General features: G+C 41.7%; 1 protein-coding gene across 1 annotated transcript in view; it reads right to left on the bottom strand.

The window, feature by feature from the left end:
• CYTH3 (cytohesin 3) overlaps positions 1 to 27,546 on the bottom strand; it is a 74,815-nt gene that overhangs the window by 6,345 nt on the left and 40,924 nt on the right. The window contains exons 5-12 of the mRNA XM_082199848.1: positions 23,937 to 24,055; positions 17,685 to 17,765; positions 16,362 to 16,474; positions 15,695 to 15,843; positions 14,440 to 14,551; positions 5,815 to 5,891; positions 5,653 to 5,724; positions 126 to 280 (exon numbers count right to left, since the gene is read on the bottom strand). Of these exons, the coding sequence (XP_082055974.1) occupies positions 126 to 280; positions 5,653 to 5,724; positions 5,815 to 5,891; positions 14,440 to 14,551; positions 15,695 to 15,843; positions 16,362 to 16,474; positions 17,685 to 17,765; positions 23,937 to 24,055 (878 nt within the window). The remainder of the gene's footprint in view (positions 1 to 125; positions 281 to 5,652; positions 5,725 to 5,814; positions 5,892 to 14,439; positions 14,552 to 15,694; positions 15,844 to 16,361; positions 16,475 to 17,684; positions 17,766 to 23,936; positions 24,056 to 27,546) is intronic.

Below are 27,546 nucleotides of genomic sequence, written 5' to 3' on the forward strand. Positions count from 1 at the left end.
CAACGTTTGCAATAGTAGGGTTCCACTGCTTGGCTTTTGAGAAAGAGGCAGTTTGCAGTACTTAGCTAATTGGGAACCACTGCTTTAGGTGAAAGTTGTACTTCTGTATTAGAGAGAGAACTCACTTGATTGACTTGATCCATTCTTCTTTTTCTTCAGGGGTGGGGGCAGATATCCTGTAAACCACATGGTTGCCTTCTACCACTCTGCCATCTGCTTCCGTCTTACAGGCTTTAATGACTTGTCCTTTATGGCTGGGATTATACAACTCAAAGCAATTCTAGGGAAACAGAAACACATATGGGGTAGTCTTGCAGTAAGGTTCATAGAATCATAGAATCATAGAGTTGGAAGAGACCACAAGGGCCATCGAGTCCAACCCCCTGCCAAGCAGGAAACACCATCAGAGCACTCCTGACATATGGTTGTCAAGCCTCTGCTTAAAGACCTCCAAAGTAGGAGACTCCACCACACTCCTTGGCAGCAAATTCCACTGTCGAACAGCTCTTACTGTCAGGAAGTTCTTCCTAATGTTTAGGTGGAATCTTCTTTCTTGTAGTTTGGATCCATTGCTCCGTGTCCGCTTCTCTGGAGCAGCAGAAAACAACCTTTCTCCCTCCTCTATGTGACATCCTTTTATATATTTGAACATGGCTATCATATCACCCCTTAACCTCCTCTTCTCCAGGCTAAACATGCCCAGCTCCCTTAGCCGTTCCTCATAAGGCATCGTTTCCAGGCCTTTGACCATTTTGGTTGCCCTCCTCTGGACACGTTCCAGTTTGTCAGTGTCCTTCTTGAATTGTGGTGCCCAGAACTGGACACAGTACTCCAGGTGAGGTCTGACCAGAGCAGAATACAGTGGCACTATTACTTCCCTTGATCTAGATGCTATACTCCTATTGATGCAGCCCAGAATTGCATTGGCTTTTTTAGCTGCCGCATCACACTGTTGGCTCATGTCAAGTTTGTGGTCAACCAAGACTCCTAGATCCTTTTCACATGTACTGCTCTCAAGCCAGGTGTCACCCATCTTGTATTTGTGCCTCTCATTTTTTTTGCCCAAGTGCAATACTTTACATTTCTCCCTGTTAAAATTCATCTTGTTTGTTTTGGCCCAGTTCTCTAATCTGTCAAGGTCGTTTTGAAGTGTGATCCTGTCCTCTGGGGTGTTAGCCACCCCTCCCAGTTTGGTGTCATCTGCAAATTTGATCAGGATGCCCTTGAGTCCATCATCCAAGTCGTTGATAAAGATGTTGAATAAGACCGGGCCCAAGACAGAACCCTGTGGCACCCCACTAGTCACTCTTCTCCAGGATGAAGAGGAACCATTGATGAGCACCCTTTGGGTTCGGTCAGTCAGCCAGTTACAAATCCACTGAGTGGTAGCATAGTCAAGACCGCATTTTACCAGTTTCTTTACAAGAATATCATGGGGCACCTTGTCAAATGCCTTGCTGAAATCAAGGTAGGCTACATCCACTGCGTTCCCTTCATCTACCAGGCTTGTAATTCTGTCAAAAAACGAGATCAGGTTAGTCTGACATGACTTATTTTTCAGAAATCCATGCTGACTATTGGTGATCACAGCATTCCTTTCTAGGTGCTCACAGACTGTTTGCTTAATGATCTGCTCCAGAATCTTCCCTGGTATTGATGTCAGACTGACTGGGCGGTAATTATTTGGGTCCTCTCTTTTCCCCTTTTTGAAAATAGGGACAACATTTGCCCTCCTCCAGTCTGCCGGGACTTCGCCTGTTCTCCAGGAATTCTCAAAGATGACTGCCAGTGGTTCTGAGATCACATCTGCCAGTTCTTTTAATACTCTTGGATGCAGTTCATCTGGCCCTGGAGACTTGAATACATCTAAACTAGCCAAATATTCTTGTACTATCTCCTTAGTTATTCTGGGCTGTGTTTCCTTTGCTGAATCATTTGCTCCAAATTCTTCAGGTCGGGCATTGTTTTCTTTATCGGAGAAGACTGAGGCAAAGAAGGCATTGAGGAGTTCAGCCCTTTCTGTGTCCCCTGTTTGCATTTCACTATCTTCTCCTCTGAGTGACCCCACTGTTTCTTTGTTCTTCCTTTTGCTACGGACATACCCATAAAAGCCTTTTTTGTTGCTTTTAACCTCTCTAGCAAGCCTGAGTTCATTCTGTGCTTTAGCTTTTCTGACTTTGTGTCTACACGTGCTGGCTATTTGTTTGAATTCCTCTTTGGTGGTTTCCCCCCTTTTCCATTTTTTGTACACATCCTTTTTAAATCTTAATTCAGTTAAAAGTTCTTTAGATAGCCACCCTGGCTTCTTTAGGCACCTTCCATGTTTCCGTCTCATTGGTATTGCCTGACGTTGTGCTTTTACTATCTCCCTCTTAACAAACTCCCAGCCATCATGAACTCCCTTTCCTTTTAGTATTGCTGTCCATGGGATCTCACCCAGCACTTCCCTAAGTTTTATGAAGTTGGCTTTCTTAAAGTCAAGAAATTGAGTCCTAGTATGCTTGGCTGCTCCTTTCCGCTGTATAGTAAACTTCAGAAGAGCATGATCACTCGCGCCTAATGATCCTTCCACTTCTACCCCACTAACCAGGTCATCAACATTGGTTAGGACCAGATCTAAAATGGCTGTTCCTCTTGTTGCTTCTCCCACTTTCTGGACAATGAAGTTGTCTGCAAGGCCAGTGAGGAATCTGTTTGACCTTATGCTCTTGGCTGAGTTTGATATCCAACAAATATCCGGGTAATTGAAGTCCCCCATTACTACTATCTCCCTTCCTTTTGCATGCTTGGCCATCTGTTCCAGGAAGGCATCATCTATGTCCTCCGTTTGGGTTGGGGATCTATAGTAAACTCCCACAATGAGGTCTCTGTTATTCTTCTCTCCCTTAATTTTGACCCAAATGCTCTCATTTTGGCTTTGAGGATCTAAATCTTGGATCTCTTCACAGGTATACACATCCCTGACATATAACGCCACTCCTCCTCCTTTCTTGTCTGGTCTGTTTCTCTGAAATAGATTGTATCCCCCCATTATTACATTCCAATCGTGGGACTTATCCCACCAGGTTTCAGTGATGCCTATTATGTCATATTTAGTTTGCTGTACTAAGAGCTCAAGCTCATCTTGTTTATTTCCCATGCTTTGCGCATTAGTGTACAGACATTGAAGTCCATTAATCATTCCCCCGTGTCTCTTATTTAAGGATTTTTTCCTCCCACAACTAGGTCCGCGTGCTGTTTGCTCCATTTGGTCTATGACATTTGGATGATCATCTTCATTAATTGATAGACTCCTACCTTCAGGAGCACTGTCTCCCTCCCCCACATTAGTCAGTTTAAAGCCCTCCTGATGAGGTTTCTGAGATTTTTGGCAAAAACATTTCTCCCAACCGTTGTGAGGTGCAGCCCATCACTTGCCAGAAGTCCATCTTCAAGAAACTGCAGTCCGTGATCTAAGAATCCAAACCGTTCCTGTTTACACCATTTGCGGAGCCAGCTGTTCACTTCCACTATTTTCCCCTCTCTCCCTGGGCCACGTCGTTCAACTGGGAGGACAGATGAGATGACAATTTGTGCATTTAGTTGCTTCAATTTCCTGCCGAGAGCCTCGTAGTCTCTTTTGATCTTCTGGAGGCTATTGGAGGAGGAGGAGGAGGAGTTTGGATTTGATATCCCGCCTTTCACTCCCTTTAAGGAGTCTCAAAGCGGCTCACATTCTCCTTTCCCTTCCTCCCCCACAACAAACACTCTGTGAGGTGAGTGGGGCTGAGAGACTTCACAGAAGTGTGACTGGCCCAAGGTCACCCAGCAGCTGCATGTGGAGGAGCGGAGACGCGAACCCGGTTACCCAGATTACGTGACTACCGCTCTTAACCACTACACCACACTGGCTCTCTTGCAGTGTCATTGGTTCCCACATGAACCAAGAGGAAGGGGTATTTGTCAGTGGGTTTTATGATTCCTTGCAGTCGTTCAGTTACATCTTGGATCTTAGCTCCGGGGAGACAGCACACTTCCCGAGACATCTTGTCAGGCCCACAGATCACTGCTTCTGTTCCCCTCAGTAGGGAATCCCCTATCACCACTACACGCCTCCTCTTGGGTTTGGTCAGGGTTCTTCCGTGCGCTGTCCGTTCCAAGGTCGCCTGCACATTCCCTGAGGACTGACTTTGCTGCTCGTCTTCATTTACCTGATCGACTGTAATGAGGGAGAGATCCTCAAATGGAGTCTGCTCTTCGTCTTCCATGCTAGGGGAGAGGACCTCAAAGCGACTGTGTATTTCTAAACAATCAGAGTGAACCCTGGGCCTCCTACTTCTTTGAGTCACGTTTCTCCAAATATCTGGCTCCTGTGTTGGTGAACTAGACTCCTTCTCAGGGGAGTCCCCTGTCTCCTCCTTGGTGGAGACGGTGTGCTCTGTTGCTTCCAAGAAGAGCTCCAGCTCTCTAATTCTTTGGAGCGTAGCTACATGTTCCTCCAGTTGCTGGACTTTGTCTTTTAAGAGGGCAATCAACATGCAATTGCTGCAGGTAAAGCTGCCTGCAACCTTTGGCAAGATGGCAAACATTGCGCAGGAATCGCAGGCGACTGCAGCTGTTCCCTCCCCTTCCATCTTGAGATCGTGTCGTTGGGGGTGGCTACAGAGGTCCTCCATCATAAAAAGCTTGGAGACAGGACAAATAACTTCCTCCACACAAAAAAAGAACCCTAGGTCTCCCCCAACAAACGTTTGAGACTAGCTCCCCTAAATCTAAAAGATGGATATAATTGCGCGCCCTGCTAGGCGCACGCCGCTGCCCTGCAAACTCTGATAAGCTCCTCCCACAGCTAATCCCCTGCCTCAACAGAAACCCTGCCCCCTCTGACCTTTACACAGGGAAAACAGCTAATCACCCACAAAGAAACACACACACACACACACAAGAAAACCCTTTTTGCTCCTTCTTCAACTGCTGCCCTGCAAACTCTTACTGGGAAATGATATATAATGAATATATAATGAATTGAAGATGATGTAAGATCAGCCGCAGTCTTTGAAACTGAGCTTGAAAACAAACTGCAAAATGGCTATTAAAAGCAGTGTCTGGAAGTTTGGCACATCCCAAACATGGGAAAAGTATCACTAATTAAGAGTAAGCAAGAATCAGACTAGCCTAGGGATTTTTTTGTTGCTGTTGCTAATCTGGGGATACGGTTTCTTCACTTTACTGTGACACCAAATAAGGCTTTCCCCCAGCAAATATTCTATGCTTTATTTATATTAGACCAACCCTGGTTTTTTGTTATCTTTACTTCATTGCTCTTGTCCTATCCAGCCTGTTCTGGTCAAGGGCTTCTTACAGCATATGTGCAATTCTCTCTCTCTAATTTAGTGTTTTTCCAAATCTTTAAACAGAAAGGGAGAGTTGCACAGAATTATAAATTTGCTATAAGGTTGGATTATAGTACAAAATAATGAGTTTCACTTAAGAGAACATCATATTAGAGAAGCATTCCACCAAGGACGCCTCCAGTACTATCACTATTCAAAGGAACAGGAGCTGATTAAGATCAAAGCTGTGCTCTTATGCATCTCATCTGGATTTTTCCTGTGTTTACAAAGCAGAGGTTCCTGACAGAATGGTATCTCATGAAGAAGGAGAAGGCCTTACCGGTTTTCTCGGATCCTCAACTTCTCTTATGCTGAGATTTTCCAAAGGGATAATTCCTCTGGGTTCTTTGTCCTACAAGTCCAGGAAAGACAGTGCTCAGTAAACAGCCCGAGCTTGCGCTTGGAAGAAGTGACATTATGATTTGCAACCCAGAATACTCACTGTTGTGTATTCAAAATAATATAGGCAATTATCTGTCAGTATAAACCATCTCCTTTTCCATGTTTTCACTCTTCCGCCTGTAAAGACATAAAGCACCTTCAAGTTACACCAGATCATGCCAAGCTTCTGTGCGGCAGACAAACAGGAATTGGGTTAACTTGTTACTTCATTAAATGGTTAGGCTTGTCAAAAGACAGGCTTCAGTGAAAGCAAACATATGAGTCAAGGTTGAATGAATGTAAGGGGTTATTGGGAATATCCTTTGGATGTTACAGGGTGATGGTGTTGGAATGCCATCTTCCCCACTGCATCTGAAATGGAAATTCTTGTCCCTTTCCCCCTTCCTCCCCCAATCAAAACCCTTTCTTACCAAAAGGGGGGGGAACAAGTACAGTGGTACCTCTGGTTACGAACCTAATTCGTTCTGGAGATCCATTCTTATCCTGAAACTTTTCTTAACATGAGGCGCCATTAGCGAAAGCGCATCTCCTGCTGCGCATGCGCACCTCTGGCACACAATTTCCGCTTGCATCCCGGGAGCAACTACTTCTGGGTTAGCACAGCTTGTAACCCAACGCGTGCGCAACCATAAGCGTTCGTATCCAGAGGTACCACTGTACACATTATCTACATTTCTAATTCATTCTCAATGTAGAATCAGCAGAACAGATAACAGAATCATAGAACTGAAGAGCTGGAAGGGACCCCAAGGGCCATCTAGTTCAATCCCTTACAGTGTAGGAATCACAGCTCAAGAATCCCTGACAGATAAGTCATCCAACCTATGTTTAAAAACCTCCAATGAAAGGAGAGTCCACCCACTTCCAAGGTAGTCCATTCCATGATCAAACAGCTCTTATGTCAAAAAGTTCTTCCTAATATTTAGTCAGAATCTCCTTTCTTTTGATTTGAATCCATGGGTTCAGATTCTACTCTCTGGAGCAGCAGGAAAAAAGCTTCCTCCATCTTCCATGTGAATATATTTGAAGATGGCTATCCTATCACCTCTCAGGGATATCATCTTCAAACAGAACAGTTTCCACTTCAGCAAATGGTGCCAGCTCAGACATTCAGCCTGGCAGTAACATATTCTGTTCTGTGAGTACACCTGATGGCCATGTGAATGATAATATGTATGATCCAGGCACCTGTGCAAGGGTGGAGGGATGGGGAAGAGGAATTAGAGACAGTTTTTCATATTCCTCTTTAAGAAACAGAGGAATTCTTCCCATTCGGATCAGCTTCTGAAGATATATGAAAGAGTAATTACTTTAAATTCCATATGAAGAATCACTATATCACTACATTTGAAGCGGCTCAAAAAATTAATTTATGTGTTCCTTTTCAGGATGTATAAGCTGCTTCACAAAATGCTCAAAGCAATACACCCAATGGACAACTTTAAAAAACACCCCTTAAATTTATTTATTTATCAAATTTATATTTTTTCATCCAAAAAAAGCCCAGTATTTTTACTACAATATATTACAGCCTGATACTACAATAAAGCTACAACCCTACACATGCTTGTCTCTGAAGAGGCCTCACTCAACACTAAGACTTACTTTTTTGCAGGTGTGCCAACTCCTAGGGGCAGAGGGGTTTTCAGCCACCTCAGTATTTGCTGGCAGGAAGCTGAGCCTCCTTTATGTTGAGAGGGCAGAGGAGGCCGAGTGTGGCACGGTTCAATGGTTGGCTCCTCCTGAGCATGGGAGAGGAAGCCGCACTGTGTTCCCTGATCAGCCGCCTCCTGACAATGCGTGTTGCACTTATGTGACATCATACATGCAACACACAAATGACATTGCAGGAGGAGGCTGAGTGGGAAGTCCAGTGTGGCGCAGCTTCCTCTCTTGCACTCAGGAGAAGCCAGCCATTGAACTACACTGCCCTGTGCTCAGCCTCCTCCTGATGATACGACGTTGTGCATAATGACATCACAAGCATCGCCCCCCCCCCCCCAATCTTGGGCACAGGACGGCACCTCTTCTTCTTTGCAAACATGCATACAATTCCACTGTTAGTCTCTTACAGCGAACAGGCTATACACCATTACTTGGTGGTAAGACCTAGCGACCAAAGTACTTTCATGTAGGATCAGGCTGCACACACACACACACACACACACACACACACACACATAAGCAAGGGCAGTTCTTGCTTAATATGCAAACGTCATCTTGAATGGGTGCTGATCAGAGATCACCACCTTTTCCATTTTTCTCCATACACACACATGTAATGTGCAATAATGTCTTTGAAAAGGAACACAAGACATCCTCAAACCGCAAAATATATCTTACTCAGCATGAAGTGGTGAACCACCAAGACCCCAACTTTCCTTTCCGGCATATGTTAAAAGTAGTGGAGCTCTTCTCCGGAAGCTCATTGTCAGATAGGAGCTGACACTAAATCACAACATTGTCACAGCATCAAAACTAGTTTGCTCAGATAATCAAAGGAGCAGCTGAACTTGCTTTATCAGGCTATTCCAGTTCACATACACAGCCACCAATTTTCTTATTGTGCTTGACTATTTTAAAACAGGATGCACTACAAAACTGCCAACTCTATATCTGTTTGATGGATACAGTCTCTATGCTCTCAATGAAGGCAGAAGAAACCTGCTTGCACAAAATCTGTATCAAAGCATGCCAACAGTTGTCTATATTACAGTATTGCTGGTTTTATTTCGAATCACTACCTTACAACTTAACCAGTGTGTCTGTGATATTTAAACTGTGAACATTTTAATATTTTTGAGGGTTATATGTGGGTAATACAAATGTATAAAACTTGGGTTGTCCAAAATATGAAAAGTGGGCTCTATAGACAGTAAGCCAATATGCACTTTTATTCTTGAACTGCCCTTACTTATCAGACCCCATGAAAGCACCTTGCTTGGACAACAGTTTTGCACTCAAATATCAAAGAACAAAATTAATCTTTGCAGAGTGTCCTTTCCTCAACACTAATTAAACCCCAACCCAACTGGATTTTGGTGAACTGACAGTCAGCTTGAGGGTGGAGGTGGGATATGCATTTTTCCCTACATTGGACCACAAGTAGCCACTATACCTTGCTCATAATAACACTGTACTTTGTGCACTTAAGAACACACACATCAGAGAGAGAGAGAGAGAGAGAGAGAGAAGGTGCCATTGTCTGATAGAGTTCTTATTCATCTTGTGTGCCCCACTTTCCAAAAGCACAAGTTGCTCACTGGATAGTGACATGAAAGGAAGAGAGACTGAATGATTTTTGGATTCGCAAGTTACTTACACGAGTTTCTTAATCTGAAGGAAGTAAATTATTTTTCCTTTTAAAAAGGGGGACATGTAATGGCCAGGAAAATTTGGCATTTTATATTTATGTTGCAGTTTGTTTGACTCAGAGTTAACTTCTATTGACCTTGCTTTCATTACTTTCATACTGTTAAAACTTTTGTTTCATGAGGGTGGAGTGACTAGGTACAAATAAACTAGCCTAATCAGTTACAGTAAATCGATAGAATTAGGAGTAAATTCACAAGATTATATGCTTCTAATTAGAGATTAGTTCAGTGATAATAGGACTGCAAACTCAAATCTGTTTTATCACTAACCAATTATCACAGAAACACCACTCAGCACACAAACATGAAGAGGAAGGCTGGGAAGACTCTCTCTCTCTCTCTCTCTCTCTCTCTCTCACACACACACACACACACACACACACACACACACACCATTCACATTTTAGCACCCCTATTTTGTGGTCAACAGGTGATACAAATATAAGGAGAGAAAAACCTCAGAAATGTGTTATAACAAGGTCCAGAATATTGGTGCTTTTGTGTTCTAAACATCAACAAACCTTAGACAAGAAATCATATGCAGATATGGATTTGATGCTCTCACTCTGAAGGTTTCGTATCTCTGCAGTTAAGAGATTTTAGGAGTTGCATCACCTCCTGTGCCTCATCCATTTACCTGCTATTTAATCCCATTAGCCTTCACTCTCAGCACAGCTGATCTTATTACTGAACACCGTGAACATCAGGCTCTCATTAAACAGTATAGTTCACCCAAGGATTAATCATTTTAAGTGACTCAGGCTGCTCAATCCAGGGCACAGCTTTAAAAGCATCTGCAGCTCTTCCTTGGTCAACAAGGCTTTGTCTCTCTGAGCTTGTTGTTGGCACAATACATTGTAAAAATAAACAAGCAAGATCTTGAACTGCAGAACAATCACAGGAATATGCTGGATATCCTGCAGTTTTCTCAAACTGCTCTGCAATGTAAGCTCTTAAAGTTAGAGGTCATGTTATGTCCAATATGACTTTAAAAGCAAAAGCAATAATAATAATAATTTTATTATTTATACCCCACCCATCTGGCTGGGTTTCCCCAGCACTCTGGGTGGCTTATAGCACATAAAGGGATTACAGGGCACACAGACGTAGCCCAGTGCTGCTCTTACATTCCATTCATGTGTATTTCTAGTTTCCTACCACATACAAGCCTATGTTTCATAGTCCTAACAAGTCAAAACAACATTTTTCTGTTGGGTGTGGTCAAGGAGCAGAAACAGAGGAAGGCGAAGATGCAGAACTTGATGAAGTCAAGTTGGTGGTGCGCTGCATGTTGACTCAACGTAAGAGCCTCTACAAGTTAAACCACATCTTGATCCTTACATCTTAACTCAGTAAGTTTGATCAAACTCCTCTTCAAAATTAATGGCAAAGACTACTAACTTGAACTAGTGCCAAGAGGTGGTGGCATGCAGATAACAAACAGGAAAAAGCCAACATTCGCAAATGTTTATCTCGGTTTGGAATCAGAGAACAGTCAAGTCAATGGAATCCAAGAACAGCCAAGTCAATGGATGCCAGGGCTGAATCAGCCAATATACAAAAACCAAAACTTGGCATTCTTGGGGTTCACCAGGACATGAAAAATGTAGCATTTCCTTATTGTGCTCTTGTTATCTGGCAGAAGGCAGTCAAGTTGTGAGCCCAGTCTACTCCATTTGATCCATTGCCCGACAACTTAGCCAGTCTGTTTCAACGTTCATAATACTCTACTTAGATAAATCGCACTGTTTCTCTAATGTCTCTCTACATAGAGAGTCCAGACTTCTTTTTCAAAAGAAGGAAACCTGAGCATTACTCACTGTACAGCCATTAATAAAAATAACAGGGGAGGAGATGAAGCAGGTAAAAGACAAAATGAAGCCAAATTTTGTGTGTTCATGTACAGAGCAGAGCAGACCTAAGCAGTTAAACTGGAGCCCAAGGGAAGTCCTGCTTTTCAGGGACTATTCTGGCGTAAGGTCTTGCTCTCCCTTCCTATCATCCTCACTCTGACAGATGAAAAGAAGGAGCATCTCCCAAAGCAATCTGTCTTCCCTCCACAAACAGAGCAAGCATGTTATAAAATTAATGGATAATTCTAGAGGCAAACATTTAAAGCAAACCAAGTGACAGGTCATCTGGAAATCGTATGTAGTAGTAGTACCCCATTCATAGCATAAGGTCAGTTAATAATGGAAAGGGAAAGAAGAGTCAACAGGAAGCATGAAACATCACACACACAAACACACACACCTTGCAGATTAGAGAAGTCACATTACTGTATAAGGAAATCAATAAAAGCAGCTAAGTGAAACTTTAGAGCACAGGAAAAAATGAACAATGTCCTTCATTTGTAGGTGTTAAATTAAAAATAAAGGTATATTGTATCAAGGAGACCTAAAAGCTTCACCAAGAGTTATGATGAAAAAAGATGGTAAATGAGGTAGGATTTAACAGCTACCATGTCTGTGTAAAAGCATATCCTGAACAGTGGACCTTTCCACAAAATGTTGGTAAAAAACCTGCTGGTAAAAAGGACACCCATTTGGACAAGTACTCATTGACTCATTCCCTTACAAGAAAAATAAAAGGCTTTGGGAATCATTACTGACACATCACAACCATCGTCAACCTAGTGCCCTCCATCAGGTCCAGGCAAGCCAAGGCCCAAAACATCTGGAAGGCACCAGTTTGTGCAGAAATTGGCACAGTAGAAAGAAGGCAGATGATGCCTCACCCTTCCACATTCTAATTCCCACTGCAAAATAGTTCATCTTCAGTAAAAGCCTCAGAGCGGCCAAAAATAAACCCAAGAAACCAACATATTTGCCTCTTGAGCACAAGACGAAAATATTAAAGCCAGACCTCAGCTAAGTACAACAAATGCTTTAGTACTAGACGGTTTAGCTGAGCTATTGCCAGCAGACAGTGTTATTAGAAGTAAAAACAATTCTGGTACAGAAGAATTGCATCCCGGGATCTGTCGCCTGTGAGATCTTTGTCCAGCTGGAATGTCTACTAGAAAGGGCAGAAGGAGGGATTTTATTACAGCCACCGCCCCCTCATTTGGCCCACAATTAATCCTTATGCAATGCCTGCAAACTAACCCAAAATAAACTAGAGTCTGATGCTGCTAGGAAAATCTTTGGCTAGCTTTTCCCAGTCTGCAGTCTCCTTCCAAACACGCACACACAAACACACTCCAATACAATCACTGTCATGCTTTATAGAAGGTGATTGATCTATGTAAAGAAAGATAAGAAGAAGTAGGATTAAACAATTATAAAGTGATTATATGTTAAACTTCTTAAAATAAGCATGGTGTATTCTTTGACCAGCTGGGGCCCCACAAAGTGGATGGGCACTGCAATTCAAATGGTGTGTGCGCACTGCATCTTGTGATCAATTATGCAGGGCAGGGCTTACCCGCCCCCTCCCAATATTTTATTCAAGTTGGCCCCCCTGATTACAAGGAAACTTTACACTAGGAGAATACAAACACCAGACTTCTGGCCAGTCTTTATGGAAAAAGTGTCAAGGGGGTCTCAATGCACCTTATTTTCAACAACGACCCAAAGCTGCCTCTGAACCTGGTTGGGATTAGGCCTTTATATCAGCATTTTAAAACAAACAATGCAGAAGCAAGGTCTAAATTCACTGGTGACCAAACAAAACCTGATCTTTGGCAAGACTGTCTCGTTAAGACCAAGTTTGTAACTAAGCTACCTCACATTTCAAAAGAGCCTGAATGGACTCCGCACACTTTGGCCCTCAAACACCAACCAGCTGCCAAAAGTTTCAGGTTCCTACTAACTCAGGAGGTCTCCAGCTTTGTTCAAATAAACTCTTTAACATACACATAAAAATGTGCACAGAACAAATAGGCTCCTGGACTTATGATACAGTTCAGATGGAAATACTTATTTAAAAAAAGAAAAGGAGTGCTAACATCTTAACATACTGTTTCCTTACAAGAACAATTCTATTTCTGAAGCACATGAAGGTTGTGTGTGATACTGTCTAAAGAATCCTTCCTCTCAGATTTATTTCCTGCAAAATGATTCTAGAGCTTCTCTTCAGAACCGACACTGCTTTTCCCATTCATGTAGACATCTCTGTGTCTGAACAAGCAGCCACAAACGTTTCCACTTACTAATCCAAAATCTCTAATTTAGAGTCTTGTGGTAAGTCCATGACACTTAATGTCTTTGCATGATTATTTTTAGGGTTACAGTAGCTTTCTGTAACTGTCCAAGCCTGTCACAGAGGCATCAAGGGTAGAGGGGAAAGTTGCAATAAACTTTGTTGGGAAAACAGACAGGGTATGTTTGTTTGTTTGTTTGTTTATACATACATAAATAAATTGGGGGCACTTAGCTCACCAATCCCATATGGATCAAGCTGCACAGAACTGGTACTGAATATCGAGGTCGTCAACTGCTAAGTGTTGAGCATTTCAAACATGAGCTAGCAGCTAACATTTGTGCTCTTATGCATGACCAGAATCCCATTGGCTTCGCCAGACTGAAGTTAGTGGTATTAAGTGACAAGCATGGTAACCCCACAAATGCTGTAATAATGGAAACTGAGCAACAAGGAAGACAAGGAGGAAGGCGGGAAGGGTAAAATCAAAGAGAGAATGAGCAACAGAACAAGAGAGAGGGGATAGAAAGCCATCAGTTACGTACCTCCTAATGCAGAATAAGCAGAGACAGCCAGTCACAGAACAGAAAGGTGATAGGTCATAGGCCATAAGGAAAACAAGAAGGCACATTTAAACCACTCATTAAAAAATCATAGCCAAAAATCAAACCAACAGAAATAAACAAGTACCAGGGTTTGGGGGGGGGGGACTAAAGACATACAGGAATAACCTTTGGAAGAGAGAGGTGTGTTCTTTTGTGTGACCGCACGGAAAACCTAATTGTGAATCAACACAACAGCATTATTGGAAAAGGTTTAAAGTTTTTTTTAAACAACAACAACCCTGTAATGTATCAGATTCTGCTACCTTTACGAAAGAAAGAGCCGGGACTCGGTTTCGGCTGAGGTTTTCAACCCCAAGAAGCTGGAAATCAAACTTCACTCAAAATTGTGAAGTAGGAGGATAATAAAGTAGTAATAAGACAAAAGAATTATGTAAAGTGGTTGGCAATATTTGAGCAGAAACTAATACTGATTCCATTGCATTAAATTTTCAACGTAATAGTGGGGCGGGGGGGGGGGGATAACAAAAGCAGCACATGCTAACACACAAAATAAAGTATCAGGGAAATTACCCACTTACTGACCTAATTTCAGCAGCCAACCTTCTCGGTCTGGGTTAAAAAACGTATGAGTTAAATCATTCCCATCATCTTCTGGGATTTTAAAGGGCTCATTTTTAATGCTTTCGTATAAATTCTGGAAGAAAACAGGAGAGGAAAAGTTTAACACCACTGCCAGGGCTGCAAGGTGCAGCCAGCAGGTTCTGTCAAAGCACCTCAAAGAGAAACTAAAATCAATTATTTTCGTAGAAACTATTTGCACGATCATATCTGCAAATAATTTTGCACTTTTCATGGGCAAGATAAGCATGTATTGCGCTAGCTATGTTAATTGTTCAACAGTTGGTCACAAAAAAGGCAAAAATGGAAGCACTGAAAATTTAATAACCTGTAAACATGTTCAACCATTCAAAACACACCAGGAAACACCTGAATCAGGTAAAATGGGTTTGCATGAATCTCTCACTTTGAGAATCATCCACTTTACAGAAAGCAAAAAGGCTAATGAGATTTTTCCTTGGAAAATAGTAGTTCTACTTTGGAAATCTGCAGGAAGAAGCATCTACCTGCAAGATACACACTCGTTATATATATATAAAAAAATCATAAACATCTTTCCATATTCAGCAGGACATAGAGGTACTATGGTAGTTGAATGTGAGGGAAGAAGCAGAGGCCAGCTTGGTCAACACATAACCATGATAGGTGAATGTACAGTTAACCATTTGTGTGTTCATCTTCAGAGATGGATCTCCTATCCAGGAAAGGTTCCGTAGTAGAGCACATCTTGCATGCAAAAAGGCCCCAGATTCAATCCCTGGCATTTCCAGTTTAGGACTGCCAGAAACTCTGGAGAGCCATTTGCACACAGCACAGGCAGCTCTGAGCTAGATGGACTAGAGGTCTGACTCAGCTTCTTATGTACCAACGTCAGTTATGTAGATGTGTGGAGGACCATCACAGTTAATGGCCCTCACAACTGAACAAAAGCAAATGTAAAGTAGTGGCTGTAGTGGTGGATGGACCTGGAGACTGGGGAAACCCCAGTTCAGTTCCCAGCACAGTCCCTAAAGACTGATTGCTGTCCTTGGGAGCAAGCCAGCTCTTCTCAAGCTAGCATTACTGAGAGTATTCTTTCTCCAGAGATCCAATGTTACATGGTAATAAATCCTACTGTGTTGGTTCCCAAAGAGATCAGTGCCAAAATTGATGCGCTTGTTTCTTGGCCCCACATCAAAAGCAGAAAGTCGGCACACTTGCCGTTGTAAAAGCAGCTTACCCGCAGCAGTTCCTCGGGGAGGTCCCCGCCCTCGTTAATACCTCGATTCATAGATATAAACCGCTCCACTGTTGGTTTGTCTCTGACATTGTGGTTGTGTAGACTAGTGTTTAACATAATGATTGCAAAGGATAGCACATAGCATGTATCTGAAATGCAGCATCAAAGCGGAATGATTACTCTTCGTAAAACCAGCCCATGGCTAGTTATTAATAAGAAAGCAAGGGCATGAGAAGCCCCTTCTCTTCTCCCAAAACCCCAAGGGTGATAAGTCACACTTTGCAACCGGAGCTTTGAACCCACCCAAAGTTCTTATGTATGCCAGAAAAGAGGTAGCTAAAGTGATTGTATGAAGATTTACTGCTTTTAGAAAAGAGCATGCCTGAACCACTCACAAATTAGTCTCAATTTCCTGTAACTTAATTACCATTAAACAACATTCCAAAGCAGGCTAGACTAAAGAGATGAACAGTGCACCTCTCCCACTTGGGTCTCTTGAGAGGAACATGGGTCTCAGTGGAGACACTGAGCCAGAGAAATGAGCTTGGACTCTTGTGCTCTCTCCAGTCAAGATTGTTACAGGTTTCTAGCTTCTTGTCATCCAATTTTTACCCAATATTACTGACACAATAAACACAATCAGGCTAGGAAAGCCGTCACCACTAACCTGTAGACTGAAAGACTCCAGGGTTACAAAGGCAATAACGTGAAGCAAAAGCTTCCATCATGCGATCTATTTTTTGAGCCTCTCCCGGAAGCCTGAAACTCCACAGGAACTGCCTGCAAAGATATACATTAACTTGCATGTCAGATATCACCCACTACAGTATCTCTTGCTACAACACTATCAAACACTATGTCTCTGTAGATCAGCACTGATTTCTAGTTTCCCCCAAAAATAAAATTGGTAGCCTAGCAGCTTACGTTAATCAGATGCCCCAGTCATGTGTTACAATGAGTCACAGCTGATGGTTTACTATGACTGTGCCCAAGAGGGCTCTCCACTTGTGCATTGTGGGAGAAAATCATGCTTCCTGGCTTAATATTACACCCAACCCATGATCATGGTATGTATTCCTCCCTTTCCTCTTGTCCGGTGTGGCCACATGGACAGTTCTGGGACCTTTCACTTCTGTTTTAGACTAATCATATCTTGTCATGACTCATAACATCTGAATCAAACAAACCACAGTTAGTACTAACTAGGACTTACTAAACTAAACAATTTCATACCATGCTTTTATGAAACTGGCTTGCATTAGTAAACTACAGTTAAGAAGATTGACCATGGTTTAGGATTTGGCTACAACACAAAAGTACAGTTAATTGGAAAAAGAAGCTTGCAATTTCCTCACTGCACAACCATTCCTGTAATGCTATGGGTTAACATTAAGTCCAAAGGCAACTAGAGTAATCACTCATCTCCACCTGGGTGAGTTCTGGCAGAGTTCATTAACACTATTGCCAGCAATGCTGCTCTGCTTATAACACCCCTTTGACCCTTCAAAATACATTATTGAAATGCACCATGAAACAAATTATTTGATGGTAACATTGAATTATATAGGCAACAAAACTTATATCCTTCATTTAACAGCATGCCAAACTTGAAAGAGGAGTTATTTACTGTTTTGGGTAACATTGTGTTATCAGTGGTGAAGGTTCAAACCACAATAGGTCAAGGTAGTCTCTAACACTATTTGCTGTGACTTATCAACATGGCCTGGAATTCTTCTTTTCTTTAGCTATATGATTCGTAACCTTATATTTCAGTCTCTCTCGCGCTCGCGCTCTCTCTCTTTCTTTCTTTCTCTCTCTCTCTTTCTCTCTCTCTCTCTCTCTCTCTCTCACACACACACACTGTTATTTGTGTTGCTCACCAAATTGAGGCATGGGGGGGCAGATTCTGTTATTTTTGTGGCCTCTGCTTAAAAATTGCAAATATATTTAGGAAAAAGTTGTAAGAGAGGTGTTTTTTTAGTGTGCTCACCTTAAGGCTTGTACAAGATTGAGATCAGCAAACTCATGGAGTTCAACAAAAGCCTGAAGTACTTTAATATTAAAGTCATCCCTGTGAAATAAAACACACAGAGTAAAATGTCAGCGGCAATTCATTTCAATATTCTGACTCCCCCCCCCCCCAGCCTGCCTATCCACAGGGTTGGCTGCTCACATGACCAAAGGGAATCTGGGCTTCACCAATAACAGGTGTCCCAATGGTCCTTTGTCCCTTCTCTTGCTTAGCCTCTGCTACCTAGGTGGCATTGGTGTGCATAGATACATACATGTGTGACTTGAACTAGGGCTTCCCAGCACTCAGGTTCCAGTGCCTTATCTCTTATGGCACCAGCACTCAAATGTCCACTGCAGAACTTAACTCTGGAACTGCCTTGTAGGTTGCTGCACCCACCTGTCCCAGGTTCTATAAAGCCCCAGCCTCAGAGCTTGCTCCTTAAGCCTATAGCACTCATCTCTTGCACAATGAGACTCCCTGCTGTCCCAAGACACTTTGCTGCCTAAAGGGGAGCAGCAAATCCTCCCCTCCACAATCAGGCTGCATTATTTTCAAGGCCAGTTGAGTTATTTTTGCACCTGCAGCAGAAAATCTCACAAGTGCCTCTTGCTATCCCCTGGCAATAAAAACACAATAATAATAAATTAAATAACCAACTATCTGTTGCCCCCAAATTCAACTGCCTAAAATGGTAGGGATGGCTGTCTACGCTCCTGCTCCCTTTGATCCTTTCACTGCTACCTGACCTCTGCCTGTTTCAGACCACACTCACTTCTAGCCCATGAGGGCTGACTGACACCCAACTCCTGGTCTCACGTCCCTATTGCCTAGAACTTGAATCTTGACTGAGGTCCAACAATATTCCCACATCCAGTTCCCCGACCACAGTGAAATACTGGATGCACACCAAGCTGACCCAGTTAAGAGGCGTGGCACTGGTGTGTCATATACCAACATTGTTCCTCAGATGATCCTGCACAATAACCACATGTACACAAGAAGGGGAAGCAGGGATCCAGAATATGATGATACTTAAAGCAGGGCTAAAGTTGTGGAGTAACCACTCACTCAACAAGGACATCCATGCTTAGCATAGGCCAGACAACATCCAATTTGAGGTAGTCCAACGCAATGCCCTCCTTAACAAATAACCATGCTGTTAGCTGCCCTGAGAGAAGGAATTTTTGTTGAAAACTGCAGGATACATATTTAACAACGGCAATAAATGCATCAAGTATCCAGCCAGTGCAGAACTCAACTTCTTCTGGCTTGCTTTCAAACAGGGTGCAAATAAGTTCAATTTGCAGGACCCAAGAACCCTCTGTATCTGAACTGGCAGTCAAGTTGAACCGAATATGAGCCATGTATGTTCTCAGTTGCCTGTAGTGGGAGTAAAAAGCTATACAAGCAACTTGTTTGTACATGCAGTTTCCCATCTCAAAGGCAATGGAACAAACATGCAATTCCCAGAATTACAGGCTTCCCAGAATTCCCAGAAGTTAGGAAGAAAGAATGAGCTTGGGCTTCAGTTTGCCATTACATTTTCAAACTTGGCATTACAGTCATGAGGACTAGAAACCTTTCCCCCCTTTAAATCAAACCTGGAAATCTCAGGACTCTAATAAAATCCAGTGCGATTACGAACTATTAAAGCTGTGCAGCAGAAGAGCATCAGTCAATTTAATATTTTAATAAGCAACTTACATTTTATTCTCCTATGCACTGTACAAAATGTAAACTCATATAAGGGCATGAATTATGAACTATGCATATTTTATTCTTTTTTTTAAAAAAGAGAAAAATGGTAATACAACTAAGGTAGTTATTCTTTAACACAGCACCATTCTAAATTTCAATACTACTGGACTCAGATGCCCTGTAATCCTTAGGGTGTGTTTGAATCACATCATTAAATGAAAATGTTGCAGATCAGCTTCTAACTCAACAACAGGTAGGCGGGTTTCTAAAGCAAGCAGGTGCCTGAATCGCCTCCTTAAGTGTACATAACAAACCTTTTCAAGTATTTTAATTAATATGTTGAAAACTCCACTCATTAAATAGGATGTGAGCAAGTTGTGGCTGTTATAAATACAATAGAAGCTCTTGCCAAGGGGAAATTAGTAGATCAACGCATCAAAAGGAATGTTTTTATCCTCAATGGGAATGGAATAAAGAAAGTAATTAACGTTATTTAGAAAATACACTCAAGAAGAATCCTTCGGAGAAATACCTCTAGGTTTCCCTCTTGGTTATACAGTACACAACTTCAACCTTATCTGGACATGGTACAGTCATTTCTAGTCTGTATTTTCCAGCAGGGTGGAAGCTGGTAGAGGAGGGGTAGAAAATTCTGTCCCTTGTCCAGAGGTCTGCTGCAGTCCTATGCTGGGTTCAAAAGAGGGGATTTCCCTCTTATGGCAAACTACTTGCTTTCTATGTTGGATGCAGAGGGAGGCTGAACTGCTCTCTCCTGGTCTCCCTGCCCTTGCCAATGACGGTCCACTGACTCACTTCCACAGGGCCAGCTTGCTTCAGGCAAAGCAGAAAATGCTGCTCCCACCCTGACACCTCCTCCCCCCTCCATTGCTGCTGCCTCCAAAGTGGCAGGTAGTGGCAAAGGGGGTGGCTGGGCATGGAGGAGGAGGAGGTAAGAGGCGGCAGAGGAGGCTGGATCTGCCACCTGAGGCTACCACCTCACCTTGCTAATGGGTGGACCAGCTAGTGCCTGCATGCAATGCCTTGCCATCTATGGCAACCGGGCACTATTTGTTATCCAATTTTTATAAGCTCTTATTCAAGCTTTTTTCATGATACAATAAGATAAAAGAAACTATTCTAAAACGAAACACAAAAACAGAGAAAGAGAAAAGAAAACACAGTCCTCTCTCAAAGGTAGCCATTAAGCCCCGTCTCACACAAAGTGGTGGGCCCTCCCAGCTCTTGCCTGAGAGCTTTCCTTTCTTCTCCCAGTCTTTCACCCTGGGAAGTCTTCCCTTCTCTGCCTTCTCACTCAGGGTCCTTCCACCCACCCACCCGTGTGTGTAATCCTTGGACCCCAATAACGGCCCAGAGCAGAGGACACCAAAGGAAAACAAAAGAGAAAAGAGAAAAGAGAAAAAGAACAAACTTATAGAAGAAAAGACAGAGAGAAAAGAGAAGAGAGAATAATAAAAAGGACTTCCGATTTTCCATCTGTCAGTTACATAAAAAAATATTCAAAACTATTTGTTGTCCTGTATGCAAATCTGGTTCACTATAAGAAGCGAGTGGTAAATGCAGAAGGTTTAAGACTAGTTCAGAGTAAAAAAAAAATGCAGTATTTTCAGCTGAGTGCAAGAACTTTGTCTCTGTACACTACTACTACTACTACTAGTATTTCTATCCCACCTTTCTCCCAGGCACACACACATAAAGACACTCACAAGATTTCAGACTTTCTTTTTGTTGTTTAATGATTTTTTTTAGAAAGAAAGTAGTGGTGGTACCACTAGGGTAACCCATATTAGGTCCTGGTATCACCCTTTTGTGGGTCCTGACCCACCAATAAAGAACAGTGCTCTGGAAGTGAAATTTAGATGTGGATGTGAAGACCAACTGTAGCTTAGCCATGGGCTCTTTGGGTGGCTTTTGACAAGAAACTCTCCCTAAGGCTCAGTTCATGTATAAAACAGAAATAGTGACAACACAGTTGTCATCCATCTGTAAAATAGAAATAAATAATGACCACATGATTTTTGGGAGGATAAATGAAAGAAAAAAATATAGTTTTGCCTGCCCAGAACCTTAAAGCTATAAAATTTAAAAACCTTAAAGCTATAAAATAAAGCTACAAAATTCAGTTTGAACTTCCCATCTCAAACATTTAAATTATTGCATACATTGTACATTTCTGCACTGCAAGCTGATCCTCCCCAAAGACAGATGGGCACATGAGGATGTCTTTTAAATATATTTTTAGTATACAAATAGACATTTAACCATCGGAAGAAATGTCGAGAAAGTGTTTGGAAAATTCTCAGACACTAAATAACTTGCTAAAGATAATACGCACTTGGCTAAAACTTATCTCCCCTGAACTGACATGCCATTCACAAGTGGTACAGCACAATCCTAAGCTTGTTATTCAGAAGTAAATCTTACCAAATTCAATGAGACTTACTTTCAAGTAAACATGGCTAGGACTGCAGTTCTAAACATTTCCTAGTTCCACAGTGCCGCTAAGTATTAAGCTACAAAACTTTCATACAGTCCACACAACTGCCTCATTGGGGCAAGGTCTACTGGGAAGAGTTGCTGTGTTCACTAGGCCTGGCCTCCTGAGCTATTTGTTAGGTATAGGACAGGTGGGCGCAGCTTGGCAAGAATGGCCTCACAGGGCAAATATGAAGGCCTAGCAGGTTTAATTAGACCCACAGAACAAATGTTCCCCACTCTAGATGTACATAGTTAGCTACACTTTCTTTTTTAAAAATATAATTTGTATTAGCCACAGTTTATTGACATAAATTAGGAACAACACAAAAAAGCAGCTCAGTTCTGTTGCAGAACAATGTTCTTTAACTTTCAACTGCCTACATTAGAAACACAAGAAAGCCTTACTCCTAAGAAACTCTGAAATACCATGTTAGATATTCACACCCAAAGAGACTGAGTGTATCTACTCCTCCAGTATGAATTACTACTTTTATTCATGCCATTTTGTGACTGCAACGGAGCTTGTGAACGATACCCCATATTTTCATCTCCAAGAAGCATTACATCACAATAAGGCATCTGGTATCTATTAAGATACTCTCTGCCAGAGTCTGTACTATTTTCAGTCACGTATAAGGGAGGGGGGTTGAGGGACCTGAAGCTGTTTGCAGACCAGGAAATCCAGGTTAAATTGGATAAAGAAGCTCTGAAGATGATTTAAGTTTGCAGTCTTTGCTATACATTGATTGCAGTTTTGGTTCTACATTTTAAAGATCAAATTTGTAGCCAGAATGGCCTTTATGTTTAATATTTGTTCACATTAAAAGCTAGGGGATGCTGCAATTCCTCTGAAGTGCCTGCTTAAACTATATATTACCACCAATAAGATGTTCACAGAAGACAACATTAAACAGACGAAAAGAACTATTATTAGGACAGGCAGTAGCCTTGCTGATAGCTAATAATTATGTAGCCAGCTGTCTCCTAAGATTAGCAGGCTCTTCTTCTCTGGTCTCAACATTAAATGCCACACATGATTGTCAAAATCTAACTCTGAAACCTCCCGAGATTTTCCTCTACTCAGGAAAGCATGTGTAAAGAAGATACACCTGTGCAATGTGTCATTTTGCTTCCAGTTAGAAGAAACAATCCCTGCCCAACCACATGCATTCCTATCTAGATTTTTATTTTTAAGATCTCGGAGTTTCAGAAGAATAGAAATGCAATGGAGAAAATGCCCCTTGGAATTCATAAACCTATATGAGCTGCTGGTAGAGCACATACTTGGAACACAGAAGGTTCCACATCCAAACCATGGCATTTCCAGTAAGAAGGATCAGGAAGCACATTATGAGAAAGGCTATGAGTCAATGTTGGAGATCCCTTACAAGGATAGGGAAGGGCCCACAGCTAAATCATAGAATATATATATCATATGCAGAAGGCCCCAGGTCTAATCCACAGCAATTAAAAGGATCAGGCAGCAGGTGAGGTGAACACCTGAGACCCTGGAGAACTACTGCCCAAACAAAGTTGACACTACTGGGATAGTTTGGACAAACAACCTGGTCTCATGTATAGCCGCTTCCTATGTTCCTATCAAAGGAATAAATAATAAATGTGCTTATATAAGGAGGTAAGTTGAATATTGCAAATGACTTAGTAGGGAAGCCAGAGTTGATAGGGTAAAGTCTGTGCCTACAGACTCTCTGCTTTCTACAGCTGCCCATTGAGATGCACTGCTGGTTTGCTGGACTGTGGTCACCATATGCTTTCAACATAAATATTTAACCATTTTAAAACAAAAACAAAAACCTCAAAGTACATTTTCATCTGTTGGGTAGTGGGGGTGATAATTCTGCATCATAGTCATACTGAAAAACTTCTCAGGTGTTCCTATTTTTCTGCATGGCGTATATATTCTTACAGATGTGCATGATTTGTAGCCATGGTCAAAGAGAACAAGAAGGATGAAAGCATGGCTCTCCATGTCAAGCTTAACATAAAAAGACACACAGGTTGTTCTCTACTTACCTTTCACCGAGATAATCTCCAATGACGGTTTTATTTAGCCCTTCCCCTTTATAGAGGAACTGTGCAATGTACTCAGGAGTATTCTGCAATAGGTCATTTTCTATGAGGAACTGGATTCCCTAAAAAGCAGCAGGAGGAAATGAATTCAGTTGCTTTCGTCTTCACAAGATTATATGTTCTGGAAATATTAAGCTGTGGAGTTATTATATTGATTTCATTGATAAGTAGGAGTTTGCCTATGCAGATGAGATGCAGCCTCATCTGTGCACCCCCTCCTCAAAGCTCACCTTTTCTGGGAAGCCTTTGGATCATCCCCCTTACCTTACTGAAACTAAATCAAAATACGTATAATCAAAATAATCAGCTATTATGAACATCCCTGCTGAATTACACAACAAAGTCCTGCATTCTGTTCTCACAGCGGCCTATCGGGTGCTTAGGGGAAGTCCACAAACAAGACATGAACACAATGGCACTCTTCCTTGCCTAATCATGTCTCCATAGCATCCCAATATAAATTCCTTGTATCACTAGATAAAAGATTATAAGTAGTACAAAATGGAAAATAACTCTGCCCAAGGCTTTGGACAGCTGCTTTGTATATTGATTAAGGACTTTTTAGCCCAACTAAAGGGCAGTTAAAGCAGTTTACAAGATATAAACATAAAATGTACAATCACAATTCACCTTAAACCCTCCGAAAAGATAGCAGTGGAAATAGGCAACAATATTGTTCACCTCAGGATAATATCATTAAAAACAAATAAAGCAATTCAGCACCAGATGAAGCATCAGCAGCAGACTAATATGCTTTCAAGGAAAATAAACTGGAAATAAATAGATCTTCAATACACATTTGAAGACTCATAAAGATGAGGGCTGCATGACCCTAAATTGAAACAGATAATACCCAGCTAGATGCACCAGTTGTCTGAGTCAATACAAGAGACCTATGTATGTTTATAAACAGATTAAGGAATTTTAATCTGCCGCATCTTTAATCCCTGCTTCTTTTCTCTATTTTTTCTTTTTCAATATTTATTAAATGCAGGTATATTGTTGACAAGCAACTGATGCTTGTTGTTTGCAAGTCTTTTATTATTACATTAAATCATTTTAGAAGATCTACTAAACAAATAGTAATGATATAAATTATTATCTATTCCATGTTAGCCCTCAGGATGCAAATTACAGAGATAATCTTCTTATAACTGAATATTTGTCTGTTCATCATGCTAATGACTTGACACACAGCATGATTTGGGAAACTTCAGTGTGAGTAGATAGAAAAATAGATAACACCATGTAATTACAACTGCATCATCAGATAAAGCAGTTAGTTATAGTAATCTGAGCCATGAAGCTGTGACATTAGAATTCAGTGCATTTGTATCTATAAAATTATATATAGCCTTATATATTATGCACTGTATTTTAATCTAAACTTGTGTCTTTATTTCAGCTAAGGCTGAAATCTGTAATCTGACCAGAATGGGGTTTACCTCTAAGTAAACATACATAGGATTGAAAAAGAGCTACATATAATGGTATGTCCAGAAGTCAATAAAATAATCTCCAATTCTGTCAAATGACTTTGAAATAGAGCACAGACATGTGAGCCGGTTCAGACATAACAGACAGTTATGATTTGGTAGTACATGAATTAAATCTTTTAAAAGATACATGGACTCACACAATGCTATTCCCTCCCTTCCTGGCTTGTGGCAAATCCTATTTTGCTGTTTCATCTGTATTGTCAAACTAGGGTTTGTGTTTGCCCTGCAAACCAGGATTGGTAACCAGGATCAAACCATCATTTCCAATGGTGGTTTGCAGGGCAAACACAAACTCTGGTTTACCAGGTTGGAAAAAGCCAAATGGATGGTTTGCCAAACACTAAGGAGGAAGGGAGGGAGGGAATCATGATGCATGAGAGGAAGAAGTCAGCAGATGAGCCCAATGGTTCTTAAAAGAAAGGCTTGTTAATATTGCACCAAATTATGGCTTGATGTTCTCTCTAATCCAGACCACATTAGGGTATGTCCTCCCCTTTTTTATTTTCTGTTGGGAAGCAAGTTTGCACCTTTTTATTCAGGTTGGCATGTGTGCATTTTAACAGGATTTAAATGAGTTTAATCATGTTTTTATTACTGGTTTTATTGCTATTATCTTAAGCAGCAATGGCACTTGCAACAATGCAACAGAAATGGCAATGGTTCATTTTTAAAATCAGCAAGCTCAAATGTGGTTTTTAAAAATAAGCTGGAGATAATGAAAAACAATACTTGTGAACAAATGGAACAAGCATTTGGATGCAAGCAGACAGGTTGCAGAAACAACAGCAGTAAAATATTTTGCAGCTGGACAATTCAATCAACAACTGCAACCTACTTTATCAGGGCAAACTCAATGCCATTTTATCAGTCTGAGAAGCTATTTTTAGTATAGGAAACTGTATGATCTCTCTTTCCCCCACCCCACCTTCCCTCTCCTCTACCCAGTCTCCCTCTGAATTGCTTTACTATCTAGAAAACTTCCCTGAACACCCAGCTGGAACATGAATACCAACAATCAACTTCATTTTTTTAAATCGCAAAGAAAGATGCACATTTCACTGCAAAGGGGAACATGTCTGCCAGCCATGTTTCCACTCATGCTGGAAACCACTGAAAACTAAGAAATTAGTTACAATTCAAAATCTCATCAATAGACTCCATTTTTTAAATCTGTATGCTTCTGAAATTACTTTGCTTCAATAAAGCCTGCTTTTTGGAAATTCAGATGCCCCAGGCAAATATTTTGTCATCTTCCAAAATGAACCACTTAGGAAAACAAGACTCCAGACCTATTCGAGCTTTTAGAGCAGGAAAAAAAGAACAAAAAAGGGCAAAGAACTGAAAGAAGAGGCAAATATGTGCTGGTTAAGCTGTCTCTCAAAGATATGAGATAAGGAGAATAAAGTGCTTTATATTATTAAATATAGTATATGTAAACATTGAGCAGCAACATCTGCTGTGCTCTTTCAGAGGAACAATAACATGAAGAAATACAGACCAGGGACTAGTCCTGGGTGCAGGGCTGTATCTGCTTTCTGTGCAGGATCAATCCCTGGCATCTCCAGGTAGGGATGCGAACATTCCCTGCTTGAGAATCTGGATAGCTAGGCTCCTGGCCAGCAGCAACAATACTGAGCAATGGGTCAATGGTGTGACTCAGTATATGCCAAACACTCTAAGGCAGTTGCCTAGTGCAGCGCTTCACATGTGACACAGGGGAAGGTGAGCAGTCCTCCCAGAACAATGGCATCAGTCATGAAGCTCCATCTTGGGATCATCCTTGTGAAGTCAGCCTTGATTCCCTGGCAGCGGCTGTCTGTTAGCGTTTATGCCAGCACAGGTCTCTATAAAATCCCCACCAAGAATACACATGCCTTTTATGCACTGATGAAGCAAACAGAGCTAGGCTTTGGGAAGGAGACAGGACGACTCTAGGACTCTGTCAGAGCCCCCAGGTCTCCTTCCCCGTGCTGCAGCTCCCTGCCTTGCTTGGGACTGCCAAAAAAGGCCTGGCAAGCCATATTTTGGACCACCCTGCCTTAGGTGAATGGCTG

Source organism: Podarcis vaucheri (genome assembly GCF_965113315.1).
Source record: "Podarcis vaucheri genome assembly, chromosome: 14".
Classification (NCBI taxonomy): domain Eukaryota; kingdom Metazoa; phylum Chordata; class Lepidosauria; order Squamata; family Lacertidae; genus Podarcis; species Podarcis vaucheri.